Below are 13,781 nucleotides of genomic sequence, written 5' to 3'. Positions count from 1 at the left end.
GCGTGTGCGTGTGTGTGCTAGTCCTCCTGTCTCTGTGTAATCAAGTTTGATGGTTTATAAATTGTGGTCATCCTATTCCATGACCTTAGTAAACAGTCTAGGTCAGAGCTGCCTTAAACCCTCTCCACAGAAATGGAATAAGTTAATTATTGTAGTCCAGCTAATCTGAGCTATGACAAATCATCCTAGTTCAGCTAAATGGCCTCAGGAAACAGGAACATCTGCTACATAATTTCGAGTTATTTATCTACAGGGCATCACAAGGAATGGGAACAAAAAAGAAAAAATCAATGGAGGAAAATTTTTAAATTCTCACAAACACAACTTTAATGGGTTAAATACCTTGTACATCTTACCTGTTAACCTAAAACAACAATGAGGCTCATTTTGTTCTTTGGGTCCTAGAAAAATCTAATTTCAGTTTGCTCTATTGTAAATGTACCGCTGTTTTGTGGGGAAGGCAGATCCAACTGTCAGTGAAAACTACAAGCCCCTTAAAGATCGCTAGCCAACTCCTCTAAACCCCTAACGTTCCTATCTTCTGGGTGGAGCAAGAAAATTTAAATCCCCCTCCCCCGGGAAAAGGCGGGGAAGCCTTTCTCACCAGGAACCCAGCATCTCAGTCCAGCCCCAGTGGCTGGATGTAAGTATGGGCAGAGAGAACAATCCTTTAGGGGAGTGCGTCTCCCCACCCAGTCGCTGCTGCCAGCCTCTCACCAGGTCGCCTAGCGCCCCAAGCTGAGCTGATCTGTGCGCTAAAGGCAACTTCAGCTTTCTGAGCCCTCGGGCGCTCAGCAAGACAGTTGTCTGTCCAAGGATGAACTTCATCGGATGTTGTTTTTAAGCCGCACTTGGAAGCCACCTCCTCTATATATTTTTAACCAGACAGGTGGAGGCTGTAAACCAATCGTTGCATCCCACAGGCCCGGGTTTCCCCGCGCTCTGGGTCAGCAGACAGCTGGTGCGCGCACCCGTGCGCGTGCGTCCGGGGCCTTCTCCGGATTAGGGAAGGGCGCCCAGGTGGGAGCTGGCGAAAGTTTGCCACAGCCAGCTTGGAGAGGGTCCTTCAATTTGTGTTTGTTGAGAGCCGCAGGCCCTGGGCCTCCCGTCCGCCCTTCTCCCAGGCAAATACCCAAGGTGCACGTGAGGAGGAGGCGGGTCTGGAGCCCGGGTGGAACCGCGAAGCCAGCCTGGAAGCGACTCCTCCACTCGGCCTGCCCGCCTCCTCCGTCCCTGCGCAGCGACCCATCCTTTTCCCCACCCAAATAACTGAGGGTCGTCACCTCAGCCAGCATCGGCCTTGTGCCTGAGACCCCTCGGAGGGGATGGGTTTTAGAAGAGCAAAGGTAACAAGGAATCCGTCTCTCTGGGACTTTCAGAAAGCGTTTATTGCCAGGGGGAAGGTCCTTCAGAAGACGAATTCGCTTTTGACCTTACCCAACTCAGCTTTTTATTTTTTTTTTTTCCAGCACAATATTTACACTTGTACAATATACAGTATTTCTCCCAAGCAGTGCCCAGAGCGCAGAGCAGTCTGCGGGATTTGTCGGCGTCAGAGCACCGGAGGGTGCTGGGGCGCGTGCAGGTTTAGGGCGCTGGGGTGCGCGTGGCCGATGAGGTTCAGGTAGTGGCGGTCCAGGCCCTGCCCGGGCGCCAGGAAGGCGCTGTGCTGCTGCGCGGGGCTCGGGAGAGGCACGGGCGCGCTGGACAGGTAGGGCAGCGCGGGGCTGCGGGACGGGCCGTGAGGCCAGGCGAAGGGCCCCGGCGCCGCGCCCTGCGGGAACACGGACGCCTCACCCGGGCTGTGGCCCGCGAACTCGGGCCCCGCTGGGTGCAGCTGGTAAGAGAAATCCGGCTCTGGGAGCGAACCCAGTGGCTGGAAGGCGGGCTCGGTGCCCAAGCGGGCCTTGGACTGCAAGAAGGCGAGGATGCGCGCGTACTTGGTGTCCTTGGTCTCCATCCGCTCCACGGTGGTGAGGTAATGTACTAGGTTCTTCATGCACTCGTGGTAGCCGTAGTGGAAGTAGTTGGCAAACTCTGCTAGCAGCTCTGCTGGAGGGGCAAGGAAAACGCAGAAAGGGAAAACTGTGAGTGGCCCCTTCCTGACCCGGAGCCTACGGCAGATGCCAAGCCCCTCCCATCACGTCTTCTGGCCGGTTTCCATCCAAGGCCCGCCCCTCTCTTTCCAGCCTGGAGACTGGAAAAAACGCAAGCCAACGCCCTCCATTTCCTTAGGAGTCTGACCTCACCCCTCCCCACCTGAGAAGAGGCCTCAGAACCTGTATCCCCAGACGCCTGTTCTCCAGTCCCCCTTAGCTTTCTCGGGACTCGGGGCCCCGCCCCTGCAGCATCCGGAGAGGAGACCTTGAGAGACCGCTTTACTCCCGCTGCCACCCGCAGGGCTCTGTGTGGCGCACACTCCCTGCCCACCTTTTTCCCTTCCCCGGGGAAAATCGGCGGAGTGCAGGGCTCTCAGGTACTGCACGGTCATCTCGAGGATCTCCGCCTTCTCCAGCTTCCCGGAACTCTGGAAAAGGACGAAAAGTCTCCTGGAAGCGGCCCAGACGGTGCGGGCTAACCCGGGTAGGCTGGATGCACCGTTTTAACCCGAGGGGACCATCCAGCCGAACGGGGGGGCGGGGGAGGGGGGCGCGGGGCGCCACTGTGGATCTGCGCCAGGGCCGCCTGGGGCTCAACTCCGCGCTCAGGGCCCCGGGCAGGAAGCCCGCACCTACAGCCCTCTCCAGCTCCAGACTCCCGGCATCAGAGCATACCCAGCGCCAGCACCTGTTTTCTCAGCTGACAACATTACCTGCTTCGCCAGGGCCATGGGCACCGTCTTGCCCAGCTCGTTCAAACAGCGGTTAATCCGGTCTCTTCTCCTCTTTTCTATCACTTTGTGGGAAACGGGGGTTCTCTGAGAACAGAGGTTTGTTTGTCCGTTTAGGATGTCTTTGCCCAGAGAATCATCAAAGGCACGGCTGGCACAGCCGTCTGCCACCCCTCAGTGCTGCCCAGGGAGTCGCCCCAGGCCCCTGTCCCCCCACACTGGGTCACATGAGCTCTGTCCTCTCGCACCTGTGCTGATGCACTCCGCTTCTAACCTCTGCGGGGTCACACCACCTTGCTGAGCACCAGGGCCATGGGGAGGTGGCCACCAGCTTCCACATGTGGCCTCCACCCCGACCGCGGAGTCCCCTCTAGCTATCCTCATTCCCTTCCCAAACCGCTCAGGATTCCTCTCCAGGAGAAGTCCTGTGTGACCATGTCCCGGCTCGTCGGTCCAGCCAGCTGGTGGCCCTGGGAGTTAGACACCCCCACCCAGAAGGCGCAAGAGCCATCTGGACTCAGCCGACTCACTTTGCGTTCCTTGAGCTTGTCTGACATTCTGATCAATACGCGCTCTCAGGAGAGGCGGTGGCGCAAGGCACCCGTCCGCTTTTCCCCTCGTGTGCCTCCTCGAGTGTCCCAGGTAGACTGTAGCCTCCCAACTACGAGGGTCTGCCTTATAAAGCGGTCATCTAGGGCTCCAAGTGCATTCACGACTTGAATTATTCCATAGGATTAGGGGAGCTGCGTTTGGGGGATGCATGCATTCAAGATCAGTTTTTTTTTTAAGTTAAGAAAAAAAAAAATTAGCAGCCGAGGGGGGCGAGTTGGGGGCAGATCAGCTTTGTTAATCCACGTGGCCCTTCAAAGGACACGTGACCAGCGGGGGGAATAATATTTGCATGGCAACAGCCCGGGTGGGAAAGAGGCGGTAAACTGGCGCCGGCGGGTGAGCGAGCGCAGAGGCGCAGCGGCTGTGGGCACCGGGGGGCGAGGACCCTCACAAAACAGTGTCGCCTCCTTTAGTCCCACCGCTGAGTCTCACACGATTGCCTGTTTACAAATCCCAGCAAGCCCACAGTCCCAGCGCCGAGTGCGTTTTAAAGCCTGTCCAGAGTCATTAAAGTAATTAAGTAAGCCTTTAATAGGCTGTTCCGCCGGGTTCAAGGGAGAGCTCTTGGAGACGGAGGCGCCCCGTTTGTTCCCAGGCTTTTCTCACACGACTTGGTGACACGTCCATCTCCCCCCTTTTTGTTTACCCCGCTTTATTTGTCCGGACATCCCGGCAGGTGTGGGGCTGCCGCTGGCACACGAGGCCCTCGCCTCGCCTCACCCCTCCCGCCGGTCTTTGGCACGCGACGCTCCCCCCACTGCCTGACCACATCGCTGCCTTTCTTTTCTCCTCCCTCTGGCTCTCTCCTCGCGGGGGGAAGAGGCTCAATTTGTAGCCTATTATCCTATACGGAAAATGTCCATTGAAAACTATGAATAGTTTCATTGGGCTAAATTTTAATAATGCCAGAGGGTGGGGGAGGAAAGACAGGCAGGCGTGTGTGTGTGTGTGTGTGCGTGTGTATGTGCATGTGTGTGTGTGTGTGTGTGTGTGTGTGTGTGTGTGTGTGACGGGGGTGGTGGGAGGATTGGGGGCAACACGGGGAAGAGTGGGCTGAGAAGAAAAGGGGGAATGCAGCTGGCCCCGGCGAGCATTATGCGACGTCACCTGCGAGAGGGGGCGCCTACAGACCCCTATTCATTTGCCTAATTTTGGTCAATTTAACAAACTTCAGGAGAAATTATTGTGGCTTTGTCAGGGAGGGTGAAGCCTTCTGATCGAATTAACAGCATGTTTTGATCCGGTAAATGTCATTAGAAAGGGAGAAACAATCGCGCTTAGAGGGCTCTAAGTAATGCGCCCAAGTGGAGACGCCAAAGCGCACGGCTCACAAAGGGAGCAAGTCGCTGCCACAGGGAACTTTTGTACCCGCCCATCGCCCAAGTTTTGACACAAAAAGGCATTATTTCATACTTGAATACGTTTAATCCAACGATTGTCTATTTTCTGCAAACATATTTTCACAGCATTGTTAACTTTTTATGTCCCCCTTTCGCGGGCGCCTTTTCTTAACGTTTGGGGGCGGGAGAGCGCAGACACTTTGGGCATCAATATTTGTCACTGAAAAGGGCTCCGTGAAGTTAGGGAAGTTGATCTCTTTTTTATGGTTTTAGAGAGCGAATATATCGGGGGAGGAGGAGGGAGGGAAGGCACAGACCGAAACGAGGGAGGAAATTTGCTGGATGGGCCCGTGGGGAAGGAGGGGGGTGGCTGTGGCTGGGAACTCGCCCTGCCTGCGCCTCTGCGGGCAGCCGGGCCCAGCAGCCGGGGGCCTCCTCCCCCGCCGCCAGGCCCCCGCTCACACGAGCTGCCTAGGAACCCACCCGCACTCTGGGGGCTCCCGGCTTGAGGGCCGTGGGTGGGGTGGGGGTGAGCTTTCTTGCAGATGGAAACTATAAAAATGGTTTTTGTTTTATGACCTGCTCTAGAGCCAGAGAGCTCTCCCTTTTTTTCCCTAATCTGTTCCAGTTGAGAACAACTGAGACCTCTCCTTACACATCTTTCCCTCCCTTTCTGCTCTCCACCTTTCTGCCTAAGTTCTCTCTAGACTGTGGCAGGGCCGGGCTCTCCCTTTGGGTGTCCTTAGTCCTCAGCAGAGGTGGCTGGGGGGGAAGACCTGCTCTCCAGTGGCACCTGGGGAGCCCCTAGGGCGCAGAGGCTGGTCTGGGGAGCTGTGCCTCCAGGAAGCCAGCAGCCCACCTGCTGCAGCCTGGAAGGTGTGGGGCTGGGTTTGCACGGAGCACCCCAAGGGTGTCCCTCTCCGTCTTGCTTTTAGTCTCCTCATGACGTTTCTTTTCTACTTCAGGACAGATTGGACACGACCCGTACCCTCCCGCAGGTTGCTCAGCCGGCACCAGTGCCCTCTCAGGGGTTGTCGATTTCACTATATTCAGTGGCACACAAAGGGATTAAACACGAACCCTTATCATCCAAATTAACTAACGTGAATGGGTAAAAGGGAGCGCGCACACTTCTCACCCCCACCCCCTTTTTAAGCCAACGGACTAGGAGTTGATCCTCTTACTGCTGGTGTTAACCGCCAGCTGCAGGCACCTTCCACGGGCCAAATTTCATTCTGTGCAAACTGTTTAATTTCTCGTCTTTGCTTGGAAGCCAAGGTCCAGAGCTTGCTGAGGGCTGCAGGTCCCCTTGTCTGGGTTCGGGGGCCCAAGCGAAGGTGGGTAGGTGAGTGGAAGTGGGGTGGAAAGGGGGCCCTCCTTAGCAGGTCCTCGCAGCTACAGTCCTTTCTAGGAGACTGGGAAGCCCTCCTTTCATTTCCCTCCTTTCGTGAGGGAAAGGATATGTTTTATTTTTTGGCTTTACTCACCCTGCCAGAAACAGGGTGCTGGGACCCTCATAGTCACCTTCCCTTTACTCCTCCTCCCCAGGATGGTGATAAAGTAAGTGTCCCCTGATGATGACATAGTTTCCCCTCAAAATGAAAGTGGAATAATGAGGGCTATGGTCCCTGGAGCCAAAGAGTTACTCAGATTCCAGCTCCACCGCCTACCACCTGGGTGAGACTTTGGGCTGTTCACTGAATCTTGCCATGCCTCAGTTTCCTCTTCGGTGAATTGGAGATAATTACTGTATCTACTAGGTCACAAGTGGTCACTGGGATGAAGGATGTAAATATAGGCAAGACACCTAAAAGAAGGCTTCCTTACTCGATTCATGCTTTTGCTTTGCCTGGAATCGTTTCTGCAGTGGCTCTCACGTAGTAGTGTTTTGTGGGATTTGTGCTGTTGTGTGATATTCTCATTCATTTCGTCGTGTTTCTCATCACTAAGAAAGCTTCACTTTCCCTGTAAAAGCCCCAGTAATTTTACCTGAGATTTGTTAAGTCGACCAAAATTAGGCAAATGATGGGGGGCTTTAGATGCCCCCCTTCTCAGGTAACATCTGCTAGTGCTTGGTGGCCAGCTTTGTGTCCCAGGGATGTGAGGCTGAAAGAGGCTCCCAGCGCAGAAGCCCCTCAACTCAACAGCATGGTCATTTCGAGTGAGTTAAACATTAGCACCAAAATCAAAGCAAAGCTAGGAAGACTAGAAATTAGACGATGCTAATTCTATATTAGTCTGTGCTTAGACTCCTGGCCCGAAGACCTTTGTTGGAGAATAGAGCAATCATAAATAGAAAATGTTTATTATTATTAATATTATTAACTATATAGATTTGATATATGGCTTCCAAACACTGAAAAATGGATCGTTTTTTGTTTCTTTCCAGCTCGAGAAACTGCAGATTTGCAAGCTTGGGAAGGGGAAGGGCTACTGAATGGAAAGAAAAAAAAAAATCTAGTGGGTGTTTGGAAATGTCAGCTGAATTGCTCTAAGACTGTTCTGGGTGATTTCAAATCTCTCCCTCCTGTCTTAATCCATAGATTTGTAGATTCATTAGTGGAACTGGGGATTTTATCAAGTGGGGAAAGATGAAGAGTTGTCAGAGAGTGAAGAAAACACAACGGCAGCTGACTCTCCTGTACTTCTTTTTTAAAGTTTTATTTATTTATTTTAATTGGAGGATAATTACAATATTGTGTTGATTTTTGCCATACACCAGTATGAACCAGCCATAGGGATACATGTGTACCCGCCATCCTGAATCTCCCTCCCACCTCCCTCCCCAAGCTATCAGAGCACCAGCTTTGGGTGCCCTGCCTCATACATCAAGCTCACACTGATTATCTATGTTACATATGGTAATATGTATGTTTCAATGCTATTCTCTCAAATCATCCCACCCTCTCCTTCCCCCACTGAATCCAAAAGTCTGTTCTTTATGTCTGTGTTGCCTTGGCTACCCTGTAGGATCGTCAGCACCATCTTTCTTTATTCTGTATGTATGCATTAATATACGGTATTTGTTTTTCTCTTTCTGACTTACTTCACTCTGTGTGATAGGCTCTAGGTTCATCCGCCTCTTTAGAACTGACTCAAATACATTCCTTTTTATAGCTGAGTAATATTCCACTGTGTATATGTACCACAACTTCCTTATCCATTCATCTGCCAGTGGACATCAGGGTTGCTTCCATGTCCTAGCTCTTGTAAATAGTGCTGCATTGAACATTGGGGTACATGTGTCTTTTTCAATTCTGGTTTCCTTGGGGGTATATGTCCAGTAGTGGGATTGCTGGGTCCTATAGTGGTTTTATTCCTAGTTTTTAAAGCAATCTCCATACTGTTCTCCATAGTGTCTCCTATACTTCCGAAGTCTCAGGAGGACAAGGGCTGAAGGACAAACCCACCTTGGGCTCTATTTCTGAAGTGAGTAGGCTCTCAGGATGTGGGACCACAGGCTGTTCTCCAAAAGAAACCCAGAAGAGCATCAAGTCCCACACCTATTTTCCCACCGAAGAACCTGAGGTGCCACAAGGGGCCCTGGAAACGACCATTGCGCACAGCAAGCTGATGTCCAAGCTTGTGTAGATTTGCTGTGTGACTCCAGGGTCCATGGCCTCAGTTTTCTCCTCTGTTCCCGTGAGGAGAGTCCCGGCAGGGATGCTGTGATTCAGGACTGGCAGACCCCTTGTCAGGCACCTGCTGCCTCCAGCTGGTGTGACCGCTGTCAGAGGCATCAGCTCTGTCCTTGGGCCTCTGTCCACGTGCTCCTGTTTCTCCCAGGTCCAGTGATAACAGCATGTTGTGGGCCCCGATGTGAGTCAGAAGCCGGAAGTACCACACAGAGAAGGACATGGTTCGGGGGTGTGTTCTCTAGTAAAGAAGGAAAGGCCTGTGCTTGTGTAAGACCCGGTACAGTAGCCTCAACACAATAGTCACCCTCCGTGCCCAGCAGCATACATCCTGTTGGGTGGGTGACTTCTCTGGACTTTCCCTTACTCAGCATTCCTAATTCGTATCTTCTCTGTAATCATGAGTAGTAATCTCATCTCAAAAAGACACCAACAGGAAGTATGTGGCAGGGGCTTGTTAGAGCAGCCAGGTGACCAGTTGGAGGGGGCGGAGGTGATGGGAATGGGAAGAACAAGTGGTCTCTTCAACCATGAGGATATACATTGAACTGTTGGCTTTTATCTGAACCCCAGTTTAAAGGAGACCAGAGACATGGGAAAGCTGTTGTTCCTAATAGAGTGGTTGCCTGGACTTCGGTCTTTACTCCTTTGTTTTTTACCTTGATACAATTTAGTTCTTTGCTTTCTAGCTCTATTTTTAGATATAGTACCTGGCAGTTTTTGCTGAATAAGGTAGAAGCTCTGAAACCACAGTGAGACATCAGCCCCCTAGTCTATCCAGTGGCTCAAATGCTTTCAACTTCTCTATCCTTAAGGGAGGTCTTGAAGCATTACACACATGCCTCTAGATGCCTTCAGAAGTTGGTTTTACTGTGTTTTAAGTAAAAAGGAAGTTCTCTAATCACTTGGTGCTCAAATGTGGCCCTCAGACCAGTGTAGTAGTAGTCACCTGGGAGTCCATCAGAAATGCAGAACCTCAGGCCCCTCCCCTGACCAGCAGAATCCAAATCTGCATTTGAGCAAGATCCCCAGTTGGTTTCTGTGGACTTCAGAAGCACCACTCAGCTGAAGTTGGAGGCTACCATTTGGCTCCCCTGGTGGCTCAGATGATAAAGAATCTGCCTGCAATTCAGGAGACCCCAGGTTCGATCCCTGGGTTGGGAAGATCCTCTGGAGAAGGAACTGGCAACCCACTGCAGTATTCTTGCCTGGAGAATTCCATGAACCGAAGAGCTTGGAGGGCTAAAGTCCATGGGGTCATGAGGAGTCAGACACAACTGAGCGACTAATACCACACACATTTGGTATTTAACAGCTGAAGGCTACCAGCAAATCCCAGGTAGGAACAGATCCCCTGGAATGAAAACAGCCGAGGGAGAGGGGACTTTCAGGCTGTCCTAACTGCACAGATGGAAAGGCTTCCTATGAACCAGGGAGCTTTGCAGCACTGCTTGTTCAAAGTATTCTATGGGTGTTTACAATATTTTTCTTAGCCTGCTGTGTGCAATGATTTATTTCCTGCATGTCTCTCTAGAATTTGCCAGTTGTAGGTGCTCAATGTAGTTTTGATGAAGGAAGGAAAACTGGGAGAGGAGCTTTGGGGAATATTTTGGCAATTTGTCACAGGGCCCCACAACCTCATAGTTTACCATTTATTTTTGGACTTTTACAAGAACCAGCTAGGGGAAGTGTAATACAACTGTTGAGTGAGAACACTGTTAGGGAGATTGCTATATGAAGGAATTGTTTTCCATATTTTGACATTAACATCGCTTAGAAAGTTTACTAAAGATATTGTGGTGGTTTAGTCACCAAATTGTGTCCGACTCTTGTGACCCCTTAGACCGAAGCCTGCTAGGCTCTTCTGTCCATGGGATTTCCTAGGCAAGAATACTGGAGTGAGTTGCCATCTCCTTCTCCAGGGCATCTTCCCAACCCAGGGGTTAAACCCGGGTCTCCTGCATTGCAGGCAGATTCTTTACTGACTGAGCTATGACAGCTCTCTGTTAAATAAAAGATAAAAATTTTAAAAAGATAAATAAACATAAAGATACTGTGAATGGTGTGAATTGTGGGCTTCAATTTTTCCAGGCAACTGGCTTTTCTCTTGGGGCTGATAATTCCAGCTTTTTGCTCTGTGTTGACTTGAGCAACATTCAGAAGTCATCACAGGGAGCTTCAGCTTAGTGTATGAAGCAGAGTTCTTTCTGTAGCTTAAAGATTTCATCTGCTTATAGGGCAACTTTGCACACCAAATTAAGAGGTATATGTTGCTGACAATCAGAAATTATTGTAGATTGCAGCAAGTAACATAGAAGTTTGGGTGAAGATAGATTCAGAAAGAGGAGAAAATTGAAGGAGTGTTAACAGATTCTGTTGTGGGAGCAATAACCTGCCTCCACCCCACCGCCTTCTCATTCACCCACCGCTAGAATCAGCATTTACTGTGTGCTCGGCACAGTGCGGGGCAACCCAGGAGTCACTGAGAATAAACACAGAACTTTTGGAGAAGTTCTCACAAGTGAAAAGAAGACCCTGACTAAGGGGAGAGTTCTGACGGCAGATCCCATCCTTCATTTGCCTGTTTGTTGGTCCACTTCTCTAAATTTCCCCTTACTGTTTGTGGTTACAGTTCTGTTTGTTTCCTTATGCTAATCGTACCGATTCAACATTAATTTGAGGAGTTATAAATGCCCTCCTTTTTAAAACGTCATTGCCGCCGAGACCATTAAGGGTCTCTCATTAGCGTGAATTGATATAACTGGATTTTGATTTCCCTCTAACACCAAACTAAAGAAGGCTGTCAAGAAAACAAATTTTGAATGAGATGGAGGTGATTTAGGAAGAGCGGATGTCTGCTGCCACAAACTTGGAGATTTAAACCAACAGAGATTTATTCTCTCACAATCTGGAGGTTGGAAGTCTGAAATTAGTAGTACTGGGCAGGGCCACACTCCCTCTGGAGGGGCTAGAGGAGAATCTGTTTCTTACCTTTGCAGCTTCGTGGCTGCTTGCAGCCCTTGGCTTGTGGTCACATGACTACAGTCCCCACCGCTGTGGTCACTTTGATGTTTCCTCTTCTCTGTGTCAAATCTCCTTTGGCTCCTCTCTTATAAAAGGATGCTTATATGTCCTTAGTGCATTCTTGACTTAAGCATTGCCCCCTTATCCATCTAACCCACAAAAAACCAGCCAGATAAACATTTAAAAATGTAATTATGAATTCTGTTCTTGTCTCTCGTGTACTAAACCTAGCATGATCCTTCAAGTTTGTGTAAATATTTATTTTCCATTTACTAGATTAATTTAATTTGGACAGTTAGATATACAACAGCTTAAATAGAGGACTGATGTTCTTCCAAACTCAAAATTACCAAAGAAAGAATAGGACAATACTGTGTAGCTACCAGAATATGTCTGATCAATAGTGGGTCATTCATTCCCATTTATATTATATGTATGTTTGATTTATATCTTATGTATGATGGAAAGATTGCAACTATACCTAAATCTAATCAATAAAAACAGAACCTTCAAAACAAAAAAAGATGCTTATGGTTGCATTTAAGGCCTATCTGGATAATCGCCCCATCTCAAAATGCTTAATTTAATCAAATCTGCAAAGTCCCTTTTTTGGCCTTTATACACTTATAGGTTTCAGGAATTAGGACATGGGTGCATTTTGGGGGCCGAAGCCTCCCATACCTGGTGAAGTGCCATGGTGGGATCTGAGACAGTATCTGTGCGCTGACGCTCTGAGAACGAGGCCACCGTAGGGCAGAGACATGTGCATAGGAGGTGGGGGGGGGACAAGCTGAAGAAAAGCATGCTCTGTTTCCAGACATGGCAGAACTATCCTTCTCCTCCCTCTCTTTTCCCTTCCTATTTCCTCTTCTTCTTGTTTGTCCTTTCTTAGCCCTCATGCACCACAGCACCCCTTGCTCCCAGGCCTCAAAATGGAAGCTGCTGTGATACATTTATGCTGCGTTATGAGCTCGATCAGCCAGAGTTTACTAAACTCCTACCCTCACTACTGTTTACACACACATGTGTACACACACAGCAGCTTTGTCTCACAAGTGTGTAATTCAGACCCAGTCTTTTCCCTGCTGTTCTCCAATATACCCTTCTAGTTCGCCACTGGTCTTTTGAAAATGCCATGCTCATGTTCATCAAATTGATCTGGATACAAATTCTGTTTACAAATGGCCTTGGGCAAGTTGTTGTGCCTTAGCTTCCATGTCTATAAAGCAGAGATGATGGTATCTACCTCCTAGGCCTATCGAGGTGACTCAATGAGGGAATGTTTGTGAAGTGCCTGGCATGATGTTCAGACTGTAGGAGGGACACAGGGACTGAGATTCACATGCGTTGATCTGGTCGAGCACCTGGTCTATTCCTGAAACAGTGTTGGATCCTCATGTTGCAATGGGAAACAGAACCCAGATGCTGCTTTTCAGGAGTTTCTCAAGTGAGACAGACAGAGGAAGGAAATCAGATATAAGCAGGCAGCAGTGGGGTGATGGCAGGAGGAAATCAGAGAGGACTTCCTGGAGGAGATGATGTGTGAACTGCGTCCCGAAGGTGAGTGCATTAGTTTCCTCTGGCTGCCTTAGCAAATTGCCACAGACCTAGTAGCTTAAAACAATGGAAATTTACTTTCTCCCAGTTTTGGAGACTAGAAGTCCAAAATACAGGTGTTGGCAGAGCCATGTGCCCTCTAAAGGCCCTAGGGGAGGTTTCCTTCCTTGTCTCCTCCAGCTTTTGGTGGCCTTGGCACGTCTTGGTTTGTGGCAGCAAGACTCCAACCTCTGCCTCCACGTGCCTTCACGAGGCCGTCTCTGTGTCCCTCCTCCCCCTTTTATGAGGACGTTTGTCATTGGACTTAGGGCCCACCTGCGTAATCCAGAAGGGTCTTATCTTGAGATCCTTAATTACATGTGCAAAGACCCTTTTCCCACATAAGGTCACATCCACAGGTTCCACATAAGCTTTCAGGACATAAGCTTTCAGGAGATTATCATCCAGCCCACCACAATGAGTGAGAGGTAGCCAAGTGAAGACAGGTGGGAGGGATGCCCTCAGTGAAGGGATTGGGACAAGGAAGGACATGAGGGCATGAAATGGCATCTGGTTTTGAGGAACCACAACATAGTCTAGATCATGAAGTGTGAGGAGTGTGGTGGAGGATGAGTGGCGAGGCAGTCATGGGTTGAGGGGACAAATCTGACACCCAGGAGTTAAACATTTTTTTGTATCACAGTGGTTCAGATAAAGATGCTAAAGTCCTGCTCAGGGGTTAGTTATGAGCTGGACTTGTGTGAGAGAGAAAACCCACAGGCCTGGGGAAGGATTAAGCACAGT

The 13,781-nt window shown here is 49.9% G+C and overlaps 1 protein-coding gene across 1 annotated transcript; it reads right to left on the bottom strand.

The window, feature by feature from the left end:
* Positions 1-1,552: 1,552 nt before the first annotated feature.
* On the bottom strand, positions 1,553-3,387 carry HELT (helt bHLH transcription factor). The gene is made up of 4 exons (XM_052661536.1): positions 3,361-3,387; positions 2,813-2,917; positions 2,431-2,527; positions 1,553-2,052 (listed from the first exon to the last, which is right to left on the bottom strand). The coding sequence occupies exons 1-4, from the start codon at positions 3,385-3,387 to the stop codon at positions 1,553-1,555; spliced, it is 729 nt and encodes a 242-aa protein (XP_052517496.1).
* Positions 3,388-13,781: the final 10,394 nt, after the last annotated feature.

Source organism: Budorcas taxicolor, chromosome 24 (genome assembly GCF_023091745.1).
Source record: "Budorcas taxicolor isolate Tak-1 chromosome 24, Takin1.1, whole genome shotgun sequence".
In the NCBI taxonomy this organism is placed as follows: Eukaryota; Metazoa; Chordata; class Mammalia; order Artiodactyla; family Bovidae; genus Budorcas; species Budorcas taxicolor.
Note: the sequence above shows the minus strand (reverse complement) of the source record. Positions and strands in the feature narration are given on the sequence as shown.